At 35.6% G+C, this 19,499-nt stretch overlaps 2 protein-coding genes across 2 annotated transcripts; one reads left to right on the forward strand and one right to left on the reverse strand.

The window, feature by feature from the left end:
• Nucleotides 1-1,851: 1,851 nt before the first annotated feature.
• On the reverse strand, nucleotides 1,852-4,163 carry LOC104902916 (hypothetical protein). Its single transcript, XM_048637740.1, has 2 exons — nucleotides 2,211-4,163; nucleotides 1,852-2,127 (listed from the first exon to the last, which is right to left on the reverse strand). Exon 1 carries the CDS (start codon nucleotides 3,992-3,994, stop codon nucleotides 2,234-2,236), a length of 1,761 nt encoding a protein of 586 aa, XP_048493697.1. The 5' UTR covers nucleotides 3,995-4,163; the 3' UTR covers nucleotides 1,852-2,127; nucleotides 2,211-2,233.
• Nucleotides 4,164-10,105: 5,942 nt separating this feature from the next.
• LOC130590447 (uncharacterized) lies at nucleotides 10,106-13,021 on the forward strand. The gene is made up of 2 exons (XM_057392887.1): nucleotides 10,106-10,982; nucleotides 11,701-13,021. The coding sequence occupies exons 1-2, from the start codon at nucleotides 10,106-10,108 to the stop codon at nucleotides 11,760-11,762; spliced, it is 939 nt and encodes a 312-aa protein (XP_057248870.1). The 3' UTR covers nucleotides 11,763-13,021.
• The last annotated feature ends 6,478 nt before the right edge of the window (nucleotides 13,022-19,499 follow it).

A 19,499-nucleotide genomic window follows, 5' to 3' on the forward strand; every position in this document is an offset into this window, starting at 1 on the left:
AACAAGTTCGAGAATGGCTTGAAAATAGCTAAAGTTGAATGCCAGAGCAATGTAACTCATGAGATGCATCCTTAATTATGAGAGGACACATAAGATCACTCTTTGCCTTGATCCATGCGTATAGTGGCTTTCGGAGCCATTTCCGGGTGAAGTTGGCTGGTAACATGTTGAACAAGTTGGACAAGGCATTTTGGGGGCAATGTAGAGGGTCCCAAAGCACTTAGGAACCTTCTAAAGACATCCCAAGACCCTAGGAAAGGTCATGATTCATGAGCCAAGAACGTTGCTTGGCTCGGACAATTTTGAAAACGCTCCCAACATCGCGATAATAGAAGGTTATAATACACACTTTTGGATATTTCCAGCACCTAGGAACCGAAGACCATGAGATTTATCCTGTGGTCAAGGGAGGACATTTGGAAGCATTCTCATGCCTTGGAAAGGGCATATGGTGCCTTCATGTCATTTCGAATAGGTTTTTTTGTAAGATATCAAACAAGCCCTTGAAGACATTCAAGTCAATGATAAGACTCTCGACCACTTAGCATCATTTGAAAGTATATATACTAAGACCCTTGAAAGGTCATATGTAAAAAATAATGTTGGCTTGAAGTTGGAACTTCGAACAAGCCCCAAAAATAGCTAAAATTAAAGGTCCTAATACACACTTTTGGACATTGTAGGAGCATAGACAATAGATCCCATGAGATGTATCCTTTGCAGAAAATTTTTAGAACACTCATATCTTGGAAAAGGGCAAATTGTGGCCTGGCCTCCAATGCCATTTTGGGGATGGAACTTGAAAGATACTTGAAAGGATTTCAGGTCAAATGCAAAGGCTCCCAGCCGCACAAGAGTCATTCTAAGGTGATTCGAAACCCTTAGAATATTCCTAAACAGATAACATTGTTGAGGTAAAAGAAACATGAACCCCTCAATAGCCAAAATTAGAGGATATAATACATGCTTTCGGACATTGCCAAGGTCCGTGCAATAGACTTCATGTGATACATCGTTGGATCGCAGGATAACACTTCTTAGGAGCACCCTCATGCCTGGGTGAATAATGGACACAAATTTATTAAATAAGTTGAATAAGGCATTTTGAGGCAATGTACAAGATCTCAAGCACCTAGTATCCATCCTATTTATCACACCCTAATAAATTAAAGGTCCCCAATAAGAAACTTGTTAGGCTCAGAGAAGTGTAAAAACGGCTCCAAGATAGCCAAAATCAAAGGTTATAACAAATAAACACCATGAGATGCATAGTAGGTCATGGAGAATTGATAACATTCCCATGCCTAGAGATGGAGATATGTTAGCCTCGAAGCCATATCATAGTAGAAATGGAACTGTCTAAAGGAAGTCACGCGTTGAAGACATTCCGAGTCAATGTAGAGGGCCTAAAGCACCCAATAGCCATCTCAAGGTATCCGAGATTCTTGAAAATGTATTGAATGAAAAACATCGTTGAGCCCAAATATTTCTGAAAACATCACAACAAATATCCAAAAGCACTTTTCAATTCGAACATTCCTAAACCTCGTCAACTTACCCAATTGGGTGCATCATTAGGTCATGAGAAACACCTAGGAAGAATGCTTTCTTTTCCCCTGAACCTATTAGATTTATTGGACTTAATCAGTCTTGATTTCATCTTATGTTTAAACTTGATTGGATCTCTTGAGCCCTAGAACTTATTTATTCAAAGTGAAGATAACGCACCCTACACGTAACAATTATTGTAACTGTTCCTTCACTCTATTTGTCTCCATTGCATTTTTATTCCATTAGCTCAACCAAACATAGACAATTAGAAAAAATGCAATTGAAAAATAAATGCTTCAACTTGAGTTGTATTACAAAACTACAACTTTCATCTGATGAATCCCACTAACTAGATATTATGAAGTATATAACTTCTCAAAATTAAAGAAAGTGGAAACTGCTATAACTTGTACTACACAATTTTCTTAACTATATGTAGCCTTCAGAAAGATTTAGCCAGTTTTGGCTTACATTATGCACAATGTGGCAGGCTGGCAGCTTTATCTCTTGGCTTGTTTCGTTCTTTCCTTCCTTTACTCCCCACCTTGATCATGTGAAAAACTACCAACAATGTACCTGAATATGCATGAAAACATATTTTTTGTATATGTAAGCTTTTCAACTCTAAAATTTTGTATAAGCTCAACCAGAAAACCTACCATTTTCTAGATCTTTTTGAATGTCATAACGAATCATCACCATCTGAAGTGTGAACATCTTGCACTTGGTTATTCGATGGCTTCAATCGTCGACTGTTAAAAAGCCATGTCGCACGCATCTGCTTGTTAATCATACAGGCAGCATGGTATGGTATTTTCACATATTCTTTAGAATTTGTTTTGGTGCAGAAGTTCAAGAACATGATACAATCCATCAAACTCTCCTTAGCTAAACCCTTCATGTCATAAGCTTGTGATCTTCTCCAAAGGCTTTTACTGTGAGAATTGGGTGGAGTTGTTAAGCACAATGCTTTTGTTGTGTCTCTAATTGCGGAATCTGGATCTTTCAATACCAAATGACATTGAGCTCTATTGCTCAACAATACTGTCCTTTGTTTTCTCAACTTCAATGGACAAAATTCCAACCCTTCAGAATACTTAATAATAGCTTCTTGAATATGTCCTGACCAAAAACATCTGTTTCCTTGCTGTTTTGTTAGATTCACTAACACCTTTCTTTCCTCCATGTTTTCTTCTGACATCAACTTTTCTCTCTTCCTCCTCTCAATCACAAGCTTAACTTCTTCAATACTTGCGCGTGTGTTGTCTGTCATCAGCTTCAATTTGGTATCATGTATACTGTCTAAAAGGAGAATGCTGTTTATAATTTCTTGACCTATAGTGGATCTACCATTACTACTCCTAAGGCTTTTGAGTTCGACTAAATCTACTAAACAACAGATTGCTATATCAATGACATTGTATCTTGTATCTGTGTCTTTAAGAAGCAAAAGAAGACACTCAATACCAATATATTGCCAATCATCTGATGATCGCGAAAGATTTGCAAGACTTACAATAACATCTTCCTCCTTTGCTATGATTTTTCTTGAATATTTGCTGAAACAAAGGATTCTAATTAGTCCATACCCAGCTGGTGAAACATCATTCATCAATCCACCCCACATGCTAGACAGATTTTGCAAATAACCCGGCTTGCAAATCAGATCTAAAGACCTCTCTTTATATGCAAAGCAATTTAGGAGATGGATAGACCAACATTGAAGCTGGCTAGCCCATTCCTCTGCCTTTTTGTTCTCAATTTCCATCCCTCCAACCCCTCTACTTAGCAATTCACTGTGGTAGATCGGCCTCTTCCTCCTGTCTTCGATTGCAACAAACGTGTCGTACACCAAATCAAGACAAGTAGAGGAGATATTCATAGCTAATTTGACTACCTCTTCTTCATATTCAGCCACTGCTGCAAAGGTAATCTCATAGCTTGCAAGATGACCAAGTGCACGAACCGCTACACGTTGCTCAACCCAGCTCAATTTCCCTCTCAACAGCTCCATCAAAGGTGGGATAACTCCTGATTCAACTGCTGTTTCAGCAAAATCAGGCTTGTTCATAGTGTAAGAACCAATTATATGGGCTGCATAATAAGGGATATATATATTTTGGTCCTTAAGTAGCCATTTTCTATCATTAACACCTTTCTGTATCAACTTTGCCATGCATTCAAAAATGCCAAGAGAAGGTAGCTCAGGATCGTCAGGTTGGGCTATCGCGGTGTTCCATAGCCCACTCAGCACAAAAATGATTTCTTTGTTGTTGATTCTTGGCATATTTTGGAAGAATTTTGTTAGTTTATCTCTTCTATTTGGTTTGTCTAACTCTTTCATGATGCAGAAGAAACAAACAGGGTTGCTGCATGATTGGTTCGTACGTGCATTGATAATACTTACTGGGTTAATAGTGGGTATCATCTTCTGCTTAACCATTTGAGAGTGAAGACAAAAAAAAAAAACCAAACTTAGTACTATCTAGGGTTTTGTTTAAGGAAGATAATGGAATTAATGGAGTCATTTAGCAATATTTAATGGCCTTTTTATACTATAAAGTATTGTGGAAGTATGCTTAAGGAGTATTATTTTAGCATCAAAAGCTGTCCGTTGGATAATCTTTACTTCCTATAGTAATTCTCTTAATCATGAGATAAATGTTGCTTTGGTTGTTTGGCTAAACCATATAACAGCATTTGCGCGACATTCTAGAGAAGAGGAGCATGGATATAGTCAATAAAAGACGGAAAGGAAAAGGGGAATTATTACAGGTTTTCAGGAAAACCTTATGTTCATCATTGAAATTTTAAGGTTTTAGTAGAAACTTACCAACCCTAATACATAACCATAGACTATAAACTAAGGAGCTACTTCATCCAAGAGTGTAGTAAGTTACTGACTGTTTTATACTTTATGAACAAAACAGGCAAATATATATGGGAAATACTTTCAAAAAGATACTAAGAGGCTACGCGTCGATTTGTGTCATATAACCCTGCTGTGTTTTAGGCTATGTTTGGCAATACTGACTGAAATGGAGATGAAATTAATAAAGTGGCTGAAACTGATTAGGTAGCAGCTGAAACTGTTTATGTACTGAAATTGATAAGTTAGCTGATTGCATAACCTGTTTGGTAAGATTATTTATGACGGTAGTTCAAATATCTTTTTCGACTTAAAAAGATAAAAAGAAAAGATCTTTTTAGGCTTAAAAAGATAAAAAGAAAAGAAAATAATAATAAAAATTCAGTACCTGATCTCAGACGCTATATTTTACTCCAACTCAATTTTAGTCAAGTTTTGGACTTAAATTTTATTTAAGTTCCTCCACCAAACACCACTAATCATATTTGGTGACTTAAAATTGTAGCACCTTATCATTTAAGTCACCTGAAATGCTTCCCCAAACAGAGTCTAAGGCGTTTTTAATAACATTGTTGCATGCTTTTCATGGTAACCCTCTAACTTGTACAACTTCATAAGACCTAATGATTTAGAGACGATATTGTTGTAGTTTGAGTTTAGATGTAGGTGTAAATTTAATATCAAAAAAATGGCTAATTAGGGTTTGTTAGATGTGAAGGATAAATCTTTGATTTTGAGAATGAAATGCATAAGAATAGGAGTTAGAGAGATTGAGAAAGCAATTATAAGGTTTTATGTGGGTTTGAAGATGGTGCTTGGACCCTATAAGGCTATGTTTGGAACATTAGCTGAAATAGAGTTGAAATTGATAAGGTAGCTGAAAGTAGCTGAATTAGTAAGGTAGTTGAAAATTTCAACATCTTAAATTTAGATGCTATATATATTTGATAGCAACTCAATTTCAGTCAATTTTTTAGCTTAAATTTTATTTAAGTTCTTACTCTAAACATGACTATTTATTTTAGATGACTTTAACTTTTAGCACCTACTCATTTAAGGCGACTTAAATATGTCGCCAAACATAATGTAAATGACATGCCAAGATAAGGTTGTCCTTAAATCGTTAAGTTTATTAGAAGCCACATAAAACCTTATAATTGCTTTCTAACCTATGTCAGAAGACATAGGTCAAGAATTTCAAGATTTTTTTTTTTTAAAAAAATGATACAACAAGATTCTATTTGGAGATAATAAATAAGGATAGATATTGAAGATAGAGAAAATTTTGAAATAAAAACTTTTTGTATAATGATATTTCATATAAGAATTTTAATTCTCTTAACCTATGACTTGTGGTATATATAGATTAGCAAAATGCATTGTAATAAACCAATTAAGAGAAATGATGTTTCAGAAGCTCATTACCACTTAAACACACTCTCCATTAAAAACAATACTAGGTCCAAGATGCTGTATTCCAAACCAAACATAGTCTCTAAGTATGACTTTTTATCGGTACAAAAACAATATGCACATTCTATATAATAAGATCCTAAAACCCACATTTTCTTCTCTCTGTAGTGTTAAAAAAAACTCAGATCTTATTTGATTCTAAGTAATACTAAGTTTGAAGCTAGGCTTATTAAACTCACAGTACAAAGTTTTGACGAAGGATGTCTTGGCCTGGTTAAGATTGAGGTGCTGTGAACGACAGGTCATAAGTTTGAATCCCCCCTTCCCTTCTTTATCCTGCTTTCGTGGCTCATATTGATATAAAAAACAGTACAAAGTTTCAGATTTTGTTTAAGCTTGTATTTCTTGGATTCTTATGGACCACACTTCCAAGCCACTTCTCCTCCATCTTCTATTCTTAGTTATTTATTTTAGATTTATGGGAAAATAGGTTTTTAAATCGTGTTTATGAAAGTTTATATGCATTTTTCATAGCTGTGTATGTAATGTGTTGTGTTTCAAGAGGTACGTCCATACCTTAAAAGCAAGTGGTCCTCACTTAGCCACTTATATAGTCAGCAATTTTCATTTTACTCTTCAGCTTTTTACCATTTTCTGATGCAACTTTAAAATTTAAGTTGTCTTCTTCACTCCACTCAATGTTTGTTTTTCTCTTAGGGCTTTTCAACTTGACCAAGTACGTGAATCTGATTTAACCCCACAAAAACAAGTATATATGCAACATCTAACAAGTACAATCCGAACTGAATTTCGATGCATGTTTGTAATCATGCTGTCTAACAAATGATTTTTGTTTGAAGTTCATTGTTAAAAAGTTCAGTACTTTATCTTTAGGGTTTAAGACCTCTATATATAGCTGATTGACAAAGTAACTATGCACTACTTTGAACATATACTCTCTACTTTTGGACGTGTGTGTCTGGATGAAAACAAGTTTAAAAAAAAAATAGCAGAAAATAATCAAGCAATTTAAGGATATACTCCCTGCATCATCCTTAATTAATTATCTTGTTATATATTAACTTAAATAATACAAGAATGTAGGTTTGTTTCGGTAGATATAGTTAAGGTAAGAATAAGAATTCAGTGTATAAGAAAGAGAGTTAGTGGAGGGTCCTACATCACATAAGAATGAATAAAGAGAGGTACGTTTTCATTTAAGGTAACTGAACAATCATTAATCAAGTGGTTAACCATAATAGTATATAAGACAATTATTTCGGTATAATTTTTTTTAAAAGAACCACAAAAAACTTGATGACTAATGAAAAAGAAGATATTGATATGATCGTTTGTGTTTTGGACAAAAAATATTGTCAAGGATTCAACGAACTATAGAGAGTGGTCAACGATTAAGTGAAATTTGGACGTAAAGATTGATCAAGAGTGGTGAAATACTGAAATACCTGACTAAATAGGATGAGCCATATGGGACAATTTCACACCAAGTAGTACTTAGTCTAGCGGTTTGGTTTGTATCTCACAATCTTGAGGTTTTGGGATCAAACCTCATTAGAGGTACTTTGGGGGTGTCGGGTGGGGATTTCCCTTTATCATTCCCCCTACTACCAACATAGCTTGCCTGCAAACCCAGGCCAAGTTGACCTGTACAAGGCTTCAGTCCAATCAAGGCGCCTTCTCCTTATCTTAAAAAAAATATGGGACAATTTCACATAAGTTTGTTGTTTCTACTACAAGACGTCACCATGATGAGAATTTATTTGAATATAACGGAGTTGGAAGTGTAAAACAAATCAATTTGAGCACATAGATTTTTTTTTCTTTTGAAAAAATTGGAACACATACATAGAAAGTTTTGCAGTGAGGGATAATCAATGTTATACTAGATGTTAGTCACACGTAGAGGTGTTTAACGGGATGGAGGCCCATTTTCAGCCTTGATCCGACCCGTTCGTAGTAGGGTTTTGGAGGGTCAGGCTCAAAAAGGGTCGGGTTGAAAACGAGTTATATTGAAAATCTAACGTGTCGGGTAAAAAATGGGCTAAAAAAAGGCTCTCTCTCCTCTCTCCTCTGGCTCTCATGTGCTTAGTCGTGTACTCAAGCCATTTTTACTAATTCAACTTGTTCTCTCTCCTCCCTCCTCTAATAACTCTCATGGGATTTGAATTTCATTTTTTTTGCTGCCACCTGAGTTTCTGCACCTCTTCGCTGCTTATCCTTCTCCTCAAAGACGAAGATTAACGCGCAATAATGGCAGCACTGCTGTTTATTGACGAAGAAAGTCAGGAAGAGAGAAAATGGGTTTGCTACAACAGGGGATCAAATTGAAACTCCACAAAATAAAGAAATAAGTCTAGGAGAGAGAAAATGTGTTTGCTTATTGTCAAGGAGCGAGATTTGATTAATATAATTACAAAATCTGTATAAGTTAAGTAATATGGAATCATCACTTTAGTCTAGTAGGTTGAAGAAGGAGATAAGTAAAGCAAATGAGATATAAAAGTTGATTGATAGATAATCAAACATCATGTTATTTTTTTTTCTCAAAAGATAATAAACATCAAGGAAGATGCACAAAAAATTAATGTATTAATGTAAGTAATTTTAAATTTTTAACAAGAAATGAAGATACCAAATGGATCGTGTTGGGTCGGGCTTTAAGGACTCGTATCCAACCCGACCTATTTAACTTACACACATATGACCCGGCACAACCCGACCCAAAAGCATTAAGCTCGGCCCAAACCAGACCGGTTGAATACCTCTAGTCACACACAAGCGAAGATGAGGTTACATCTCAAAACCAATTGTTGAGCTATGCCCAAATGCTACTAATAAAAATAGTTCTTAACTGATCCTAAGTAATTGTACACATCAGCACAGTTTGTTATTCTACCCATTAACTTACTCATTTGCTAAACAACGCCCTACAATTTCCTACTAACGCCCTAAATACAGTATTTTTATACTGTATTTATATACTTCCCTAAACCCTCCTCTAATTTCAAAAGTTCACTTCCTGCTACACCACCACCACCACCACCACCTCCACGGCACCACTGTACCCCGACACACCACCACCATCTTCTTCTCCACGGCACCACCACCACACCTTCTTCTACATGGCACCACCACCACCACCATCTTCTTTTCCACGGCAAAATTGTTCTAATCGAATTTTGACCTTCTGAGATTCTTAGTTCAAATTTATTCGAAATGGAAAGAGATTTTATGGGTTTGATTCCTAAATCTTCATCATCAACTGTGAATTTTTTTCACGGCACCACCATCAATTTTTTTTTTCTTTTCCACCGTCTCCTCCTCTCTGTTCTATTCCTTTTTCTGATTTTTTTTTTCAAAAAATAGGTAGGCGTCCACCATGGACGCCCCACCACCGGTGGAGGCGTCCATGGCAGGCGCTCCACCACATGGTGAGGCGCCTGCCATGGACGCCTCCACCGGTGGTGGGGCGTCCATGGTGGACGCCTACCTATTTTTTTAAAAAAAAAAAATTCAGAAAAAAATGGGGCCCCCACCAAGGACGCCCCACCACCGGTGGAGGCGTCCTCGACAGGCGCTCCACCACATGGTGGAGCGCCTGCCGAGGACGCCTCCACCGGTGGTGGGGCGCCCACCAAGGACGCCCCATTTTTTTTTTTTAAAAAAAAATAAAATTTAGCGGCAGGAGTGCTTGCTGCCTTTTACGGATGCTTTGACCATCATTTCCTCCTCTGGCTTCTGTTGACTAGGAATCTCACCAACATGAATAATGACTGGCTTGAGTTCTTCATGGTGAGGATGAACCTGGAAAGTGATAGGTGATCCCAGTTCATCACTTTGAAATTCTACCAATGTACAGTATCCATCTTGTGATGATAATGCTAGATACTTGCCATCTGGCGACCTATTGAAGCAAAATGTTACAGGCTTGCATAAAATAAAAACAACAGTACAATGCAAATATGCAATATCTGTTATGGCTGCATAATGGAGACCAGCCAAAATTGTCGTGGAGAAGAATAAGATGGTGGTGGTGGTGGTAACTTTTGAAATTGGAGAAGGTGGGGTTGGGGAAATGAGTCAAAGGGGAGGAGAGAGAAAAGAAATGTAAAGGTATAAATATGGTATAAAAATACCGTATTTAGGGCGTTAGTAGGAAAATTTAGGGCGTTGTTTAGCAAAGCCCTTAACTTATTTCAACAGCTTTTATTGAGCTATAGAGTGTAATGTAAATATACAAAAATCAAAAAGATGAGAGAGAAAGAGTTAGAGAGAGAAAGAGAAAAGCCAAAAGAAAAAAGCCCCAATTCATCTCAAATTAGAAACCCTAGCCAACCAAAAAATTCCCAATTGAATATCTTCGCATCTCAGATTGCCCAAACTTTCCTGATTAAGCTTTTCATCGGCCTATTATGGGTCTTAGTAGTGATAATTGAAATTCAATTATCAAGTTTGTCATTAATTCATCAAAAACTGGTCACCCAATTTGCGTTTGAAGTTTCGAGAAATTTTTTCTTAGTTTCTCGGCTTCATGTATCAATCTCTGAGAGTAATTTGTTTCCTCTCATGAAAGATTTTCAGTTAATTATATCTGTTTCCTTCCTACAAATTTCGATCCAGTCTTTTCAATGGATTAAAGGTTTCATTTTTCGTCCGTTCAAATTCAAATTAGATTTTCTGGCTAGGGTTTTTAGGTTTCGTGCTTCTATTTCGATTGCGGGTTTGATTTGGTTCTCTGTTCTATCAATTGTTGCTGCTCAATCTTCGGCTTCGTCTGGTTCTGTTCCATTGTTGCCCAGCGTTCTCAGGTTGTTGCTGTTTGGCAGGGTTGTGATGTATGCCATTCTTTTTATTTTTAAAAGGCGTGGGAGATTAAATCTTGGGAAGTTTTCCCCTTTGGATTCCCACCTCTTTTCAGAATTAAATCTAAGTTGGCCTCCTTCCATTGTTGGGAGTTTGCATTTTTTATTTTTTCTGAAGCTTCAGTTAGCCTCCTTCCTTTTCTGGGAAGTTGCAGGTGCTAACTATGTTGGAACTCATTTAGAAATTCTACCAACCAAATTTAGATGTTGGGGTATGCATCCATTTCAAGATTCTTCCTCCAGTACGTGTTCCAATGTTATGATGAGTAAGCTTTTCTTTTTCTCATTTTCAAGCATTTTTTCTTTAGTTGATCTTCTAATGAAAATTGATGAGATTCTTCTTTTTCATCTTTTTATTCTATTGCCTGCATATAATGGGAGTTGTAAAGGTGTGAGTCAAATTTATCTGTTCTCATTTTCATACCCCTTATATTCAGTTTATCTCTATATTGAAATTGATTTGAAAATAAATTTGCATCTATCTGATCCTTTGCCTTCGATTATTATCTTAATTCAGAAAATTCCTAATTCTTGTGGTACATTTAGAAAATTGGAAGCTATGAACGAAACTGAATTCCCAATAAAGGGTATCCTCCTTGGCTCGTCTTGTTTAGTTAAGAAAAGTGCCAATTTCTTTTTGTGGAATTGGTTTCAACTCTTCTCCCTATCTATGTGTGTGTTAGCTGCCAACTATGGTTATTTAAAGATCTCAATGAAATTCAATCTAGAACACAGTAGTTATTGGATTGGTTTTTGTTGGGTGTTTTTTGAAGTTTTTCTCTTCAATAAAAACTCCAATTTAGGCCACAGAAGCTATTGGATTGGAGATGGTTTATTGTTATTAGTCATTTCTTTTTGCCATATTATCGCTCTATTGCGCCTAAAGAAGGCTTCTTGGATAAACCTTGTTGTACTTTTAAGGATGATAAGTTTCCTTAGTCATATATTTTCAAGAAAACATCTCTTATTACAATTCTTTTTTAGGTATCTCTATTATATTTCTCAGGATGTCACTGTCTCTTTTAAGGAATTTGGATTCCCCTTGAAAGGTATCCTCATAGACTATTATCGATCTGTGCAGTATGTTGTCATTCTCATTCTTTCGATTTGGTTAGAAATTCGTTCTTTATTTATGGTTGTAGTACCCATCTGTTATAGTTATTTCATAATGCTATACACTGAATTTGGAATGGTTGGCTATGTAACGATCACCTCAATGAAATCCAATCTAGACTTTAGAAGTTATTGGAGTGGATTTTGTTGGGTGTGTAGCAAATATTTGCTTTTCTATAAAAACTCCTCTTTAGGCTATAGAAGCTATTGGATTGGAGATTTTTCAATTTCTTTCTTCAAAATTTATTGCCATAAATTAGCCTTTTTGTGCCTAAAGCAGGCTTCAAAGAAAAATGTCGACATTTTCAATAGATCTATGAATTTCATTAGTCATAAGTTATCAAGCAAGCATCTATTGAATATTCCTTATAAGTATTTGTACATTATTATTGAGGATGGCATTCAAGGTAGTAGTTTATTAATTATTCTCCCCATCATGTTAATAGGGTGGTGGCACCCTATAAGAGTTCTAGAGCTCAATGAGTGTTTGCAGGTATTAATGGACTTTGGGTGGGCCCCTGCTCTTGTTGTGCTTTCATTCTCTTCGACGATAATGTGGAAGCTTTTCATTTCAAGATATCTGATAATGTTATATAATATTGTCATTTTTTACTATAGATGTTTGGGAACTAATCAGCTCCCTTTTATGATGCATGGTAGCCAACTTTCTACCCTTTTGTGAATCAATAATGTCTATTGCATGTTGGAATATTAGAGGCAGTGCTAGAAAGAACGCTTTGGTAGAAACTCGAGATTTTTGTCTACATAACAATGTTAGAATTTTGATGCTTTGTGAAGTGAAATCACAATCCCCACCCTCTCAAATAATGATTAATCAATGTGGCTTCCATGCTTTTGACTTTATCCCAACCATAGGCTATTCTGGTGGATTATGGTTAATGTGGAAAACTTGTAATATTCAACCATTTAGTCTCTCTATTATACATAAAGCTGCTAGATTTATGTCTTGTTTAATTCATATTGCTAGTTCTAATATTAGTTTTGTTGCTATTTTTATCTATGCACCTGCTAAGAAAGAATTCAAGAAAGAATTCTGGTCTGAACTTATTGTGTATGCCCTGTCTCTTCAACTCCCTTATGTAATATTAGGGGATTTTAATGAAATTTCAAACGCAAATGATAAAAAAGGGGGTGCTACTGTATGTGCCTCTAGATTCATTACCATGAATAATATTTTGAGTAATCTCCCTTGTATAGAACTTCCCTTTTCAGGCCCTCAGTTCACATGGAGGAAAAAAAAATCGGGTGATAATAACATTCATGAAAGACTTGATAGAGGTCTAGCATCAACTTCGTGGGTTTCATTATTTCCGCAAGCTAGATTAATTCACTATGTCTTCACTTCGTCGGACCATTGTCAGATTGTCCTTAATTATCTCTCTTCTAATAAATCAAAGGCTCCTCCTTTTCGATTCGAAAAAATGTGGTGTCTTAGAAAAGATTATGACACTCTTGTAAAGAAAACTTGGTGCACCCATTTTGATGGTTCACATATGTTTAGACTAGTTAAAAAATGTAAGTTATTGAAAGATAAGTCCAAGCATTGGAACAAATCTCAATTTGGCAACATTTTTCGCCAATTAAGGAAAGTTGACGAACGTTTACAGGAGATCCAATCTTTCCTCCTCGCTAACCCTTCTAATCTTACTTATCAAACTAAACAAGATCTATTCCTTAAAAAACGTTCTAGTTTATTATCTTTTAGCAATGAATTTTGGAAACAGAAGAGTAAAACTGATTACCTTATATTGGGGGATTCTAACTCATCTTACTATCATACTCATGCGTCTATTAGACGTAATAGGAATCAAATTAAAGAAATAGTTTCTTCAACAGGTGAAGTAATCACGAATCCTGTTGCTATTTCTCAAGAATTATCTAATGCTTTCAAAGCTAGATTCTCCTCTGATAGCTCAGTATATTTTCATCCTGACTATGATTTTTCTCTTTTGGATAATATCATCTCTGAAGAAAATAATGCTTTCCTAACTTCGCCTGTCTCTGGCGACGAAATTAAAGCGGCTACTTTTGATCTAGCCCCTGATAAATCCCCAGGTCCAGATGGTTTTCCCCCGTTCTTTTTTCAAAAATACTGGACTTTAGTCGGTAATAGTGTTATAAGAGCTGTTCAAGCTTTTTTTCATTCTGGAAAGATCCTTAAAGAAATAAATCATACTTTTTTGGCCCTAATTCCTAAAATTGATAATCCTTCCTCTGCCAACCATTTTCGACCCATTAGCCTATGTTCCACTATCTATAAAATAATCTCAAAAATCATCACTAATAGATTAAAGGAAGTCATGAGTCAGATTATTCATCCCCTTCAAGGTGCTTTCATTCCTGATAGGTTAATTCAGGATAATATTCTTATTGCCCATGAAATCTTTCAGTCTTTTAAAACTAAATCGGGTTCTAACGGTTGGATAGCCATTAAACTGGATATGGAAAAAGCTTATGATAGATTAGAGTGGAATTATATCTTTTCTACCCTTGATAAATTGGGTTTTTGTCCGCAATGGATAGGTTGGATCAAGGAATGTGTATCTTCTACATCCTTTTCTGTCTTAGTAAATGGGCTCCCAGGTGAAAATTCTCCTCTTCTCGAGGGATTAGACAAGGTGACCCTCTTTCGCCTTATTTATTTATTTTGTGTGCTGAGCTTCTCGCTAGATTACTTTCTTCAGCTGCTTCTGGCCCTACTAAACCAATTGGAGTTCCCATTGGTAAAACAGGTATGCGAATTCCTTTTCTTACCTTTGCAGATGATACAATGATTTTTGCTAAAGCCACTAATTATAGTTGTCTGATCATCCGTCAAATTTTGGATAAGTATTGTTCGATGTCTGGTCAACTAGTCAATTACCATAAATCTTCTTTCCAATGTACTGCTAATATCCCAGAGGCAGAAAAATGTAATTTTGCTTCTATCCTTCAAATGCAGGAAACTAATGATCTTGGGGATTATTTGGGTTGTCCTATTATTCATTCTAAGGTGACTAAAGAAACCTTTAGTTCTGTAGTTAGTAAAACAACTAGCCAACTCCCTAAGTGGAAGGCCAATGCTCTTTCCCAAGCAGGTAGGTCAGTTCTTCTTCAATCAAATCTTGCTGCTAAGGCTAGTTATCAAATGCAAAGTTTTCTGTTGCCTAAATCTATCCTAGTGAATCTGGATAGAACATATAGAAATTTCTTTTGGAACAAGGAAACCACTAATAAATCCCCTAACCTTATTGGTTGGGATCGAATTTGCAAGCCAAAATCGGCGGGTGGATTAGGTTTTCGTAAGGCTGAAGCTAACAACCAAGCTCTTCAAATGAAGCTATTATGGAGGATTGTTAAAAATGATAACAATTTGTGGGTCAAATTAGTTCGAAAAAGGTACATAAAAAATAAAAGTATTTTTTCTATTAAAGCTTCTAAATCGGCTTCTTGGCAATGGCGTAACCTTCTAAGTTTACGTGATATTTTTAAAAAAGGTTTGCGTTGGCAGATTGGTAATGGTAAAAGTATTAACTTCTGGATGGATAATTGGGTTTTTCAATACTCTCTTAAGTCTATCATTTCTCCTATCCCCGGTACAGAAAATCTGACTGTTAATAGATGCATCATGCCTTCTGGACAATGGGACTCTCAGATGCTTCTTTCCCTTGTCCCTCCTCACATTGTTTTGCAGATTTGTTCTATTTATATCCCCTCTGAGTCCCAACCAGATAATCTCATCTGGGGCCTTACGGCTGATGGTGAGTACTCAGTTAAGAGTGGGGCTCTTCTTGCACAAGGTATGCTTCCCTCCTCTTTAGAAAAAGTTGAGTTTAATTGGATTTGGAAGCTTAATATTCCTCCTAAAATTAAAAACTTTCTTTGGAAAGCTTGTAATGATGGTATCCCAACTAAATTGCGTCTTGAGAAAAGTCATATATTCTTGCCGCAGCAATGCGTGTTTTGTAATAATGCAGGTGAATCTATAGGCCATATTTGTTTTGCCTGCCCTTTTACTTTAGATATTTTTTCCCATCTTAAGGCCTCGTTTGATTGGCCGAGCCCCCCTTCTTGTTTAGCTAATATAGATCTTACTTCGTTCCGTTCTGTTTTGGAAGCTTGTCTCTCGCTGTCGTCTAAGTCAGAAATATCTCTTTTTTCCTTTGTTTGGTGGTTTGTGTGGTTTTTCAGGAATAAGCTTGTTTTTAATGATGAAGTGGTTTCCTCTAGGAAGGCTAGTTTCATTATTAGTAATTTTGCTACCTCGTGGTCAAAAGCTCTTAATTCGGAAGAAATGGGCTCTAAGCCTATTCTAGCTGCAAACACCAAGAGAGATAAACCTCGCACAGGTCCTGGTTCAGTCTGGTCCCCCCCTGCGCCTGGCTTTTGCAAACTTAATTTCGATGGCTCCAAATTAAATAATGGTAATGCTGCTTTGGGCTTTGTGATCCGGGATTCTTCAGGTGATGCTCTTATGGCTGGAGCTCGCTCGCTTGGTTCTAACATTTCTATCCTGCAAGCTGAAGCTTGGGGTCTTAAGGAAGGCCTTAGTGCGGCTTTGTCGCTTAATATTTCTAATCTAGAGATTGAAGGCGATAATCTCGCTGTTATTAATGCTGTTAGGAATATCTGGAAAGTCCCCTGGGAAATTAATAATATCATTTTAGATGTCAATGCTAATCTGCTTAAATTTGATAATTTTCAGGTTCATCATTGTTTTCGGGAAGCAAACAAGACAGCGGACCTTATGGCGCATCGGGGGACACTCTCACTCGGATCTCGTCTATAATTATCCTCCTTATGATATTGATTTTTCTCTTTTCATCCGCAAGGATGTTTTAGGTTGGCCCCCTGATTGAAGGGTCTTCCTAAGTTTTCTCTCCTTATCAAAAAAAAAAAAAAAAAAAAGAGTGTAATGTAAATACCTTCCTTTATTGTATTAGTTTAATCATTCAAAAATAATACAATTAGAACTTCTCTCTTTAAACCTTTTCTTTTTCTCTAAACTTCTCTACTGCTAAAGCTTCTTCTCTAATGGAGGTTAATTAAGCCTCAAGCTAAATTATGCAAATCTTCACATTTTGTCATGGTATCAGAGCTGCGTAATCTACGCAAGCAATAATTGGAGATCTAAGTGATTCAAAGCTGTCAGTAAGTTCTGCAAATTCTATCATTTCTTCTGAAATTCTGAAATCTGTCAAAATTGTCTGAAATTGCTGAAATCCCGCGATTATGTTCTAATCGTGTTAAAATTTCGTGAATTCTTTTGAAATGAATGTTAAAATCGTAATCTAAATTGATCAGGTTCATTATCTTCTACTCTGATCTTCATCTTCATTTTGTCAGTTGAAATTTGTTAATAAAGTTTCATTTCTACTCTTTTAATATCTAAAATTCTTAATTGAATTATGCAAGGCGTTCAAAATGATGAAAATCATACTCCAAATCTAGATGTTGGACAAGATTACTCTAGTCCTTACTATGTTCATCCTAATGACAGTATTAAAATGTATTCAGTATGTAATAACCGGTAAATAACGAGAATTTAATCTGTGATTAATTAACCTAAGTTCAGTGATTAGAATGTGATCGCACATGGTGAATACTTATGGTGAGTCGTGTGTGAATATGAGATGCGAATAATTTGTACTTATGTATAATCGTTGCGTGTGAAGTGAAAATAAAATTTGAATAATATCCTCAATTGTTAATAAGTAACCAATCCGTTCATATTAATTAAGTATTTAGGGTCAAGGTTGTTTTTAAGATCTTGTAGTCGTGCGAATTTGCGAATTTGTTAAAGGATGAGAAGCTAAGAAGCGACTATTAAGCACAATAATGGGTATGTTTTACAGAATGAACTTTAGGACTTCTTATAATTAAAGAGGCCTAAATTAATCAAGAAAAATTATATCATGGAAGTTTAAAGTAAGATAAAGGCTTTGTGGGGGTCCTTATACCACTGATAGATGGTACAATATTAAATTAGGAATCATGTTAGGACAAAAGGAGAGTAGAAATCTGCCATACTAGACCAAGGAAAAGCTCCAAAATAACCTTGCAAGTAGATGATTAATCTGAAATAAGTATATTTAAACCCTCCTCAAATGAGCCTCTATTCTTGACAAAAATTTCAGCACAAAAGACCAAAGGAAACCTGCTGCCCATAACTCACATTTCCTTCCCCCTGCGGTACATGCAGGGGATGTGTTCATCCTTATTTTCTTCCATTTTTCTCTCTTACTCTTGCATGCAAAGCTTAATCACGTTTCACTAGTGGAGATTTTCCAAATTTATTTTATCATTTATCATGAACTAAATGCAGAAAAATAACTAAAAATCACGCTTCAGGGATGAATTATGTTTGATCTTCAAGAGAGTTTCCAAAGGAAAGAATTTTCCTAAAATAATTAGAGATTCACAATAGCTTTTGATAAACAAATAAATTATATTATTAAGTGTTAATTTCAAGTTAAAGGATTGTTTCAAGAGAAACCTTTTTTCACGAACTCCGAAACATCATTTTCACTCATTATTCTTCCAATTTTCACTCCATAAGTTGAAATTGTATTGGTTGATTGAGATCATAAGTTTTATTTGCACATCAAATTCATGTAGCTACTGTCCTAAGCCTCCCAAATTATTTTGCCAAAGTCTTATTAAAATGGTTTTGCAACTCAATAATACAAGCAACGCATTTCGAATCTATTTTAGTGAATTTGTAAATATTATTTGTGAGTTTGAATTCGTTTTTGCGTGGGAAAGAGAAGTGTCTGTATTATGTGTAAGGACATGTCATATAACAGCTTGCAAGCGAGTAACATAATAGGGGCTTAAGCTCGAATTTTTGTGGAGGCCTACACCTTCGTGTACCTCAATGTATGATCTCTTCTTCATGCGCTAAACTTTATTCAACTAAACTTCTGTTCATGATATGTGATATTGGCAAATAAGTGTGTTTAAACAATTTGGTATTTGTAAATTCGTGTTAGTAGCGTTTTTACAAAACATTGATTTGCGTAGAAATATCGGAGTATAACTCCTTATTTTCAACCACCATAAGTAGTTTTTGGATTGATTTGTGTACCCGTTTAAGTTAATTTTGTTCAGTGAACTTGTCCTGGTGGGGGGCATATTCTTAGGTAGGTTGCAGAGAAGCTCTAGGAATATGTAACGGGTGCATCCATAGCAAGCCAGAACTCAAACATGATCGTCTCATTTTACTAAATGACTTTTGTGAAGCATACTTATTAAATGTATATTGTACTAGATATGCACTGTTACTGTAATAGTTGAACTATATTTTGTAAGATGTATGCTTTTCTGAACTACGCTCATAGAGTCAACCCAGCCATATTAATGGATTTGATTCCAGTAGGTTACAAGCTCAACGACATTTATGTCTAAAATACTTCCGCTAATCCTATTTGATATACTTCCTCCGTTTCTAAATAAGTGCAACATTTCTTGTTTTCACGTTTGCTAATGCATTATTTTAACCATTAATATCTTCAATTATCAATAAGTAAAAATTATAAAAAGTTGATATTAAAAAAAATCACATTCCGATGAATCTAACAAGATCCCACATGATTATGTTTTTCCTAAAATGTAAATCACCATAGCTAATTAAAGTTTAAACTGTGAATAGTAAACACTATGCAAATGTT

This window comes from Beta vulgaris, chromosome 1, assembly GCF_026745355.1.
Source record: "Beta vulgaris subsp. vulgaris cultivar EL10 chromosome 1, EL10.2, whole genome shotgun sequence".
NCBI classification, from domain to species: domain Eukaryota; kingdom Viridiplantae; phylum Streptophyta; class Magnoliopsida; order Caryophyllales; family Amaranthaceae; genus Beta; species Beta vulgaris.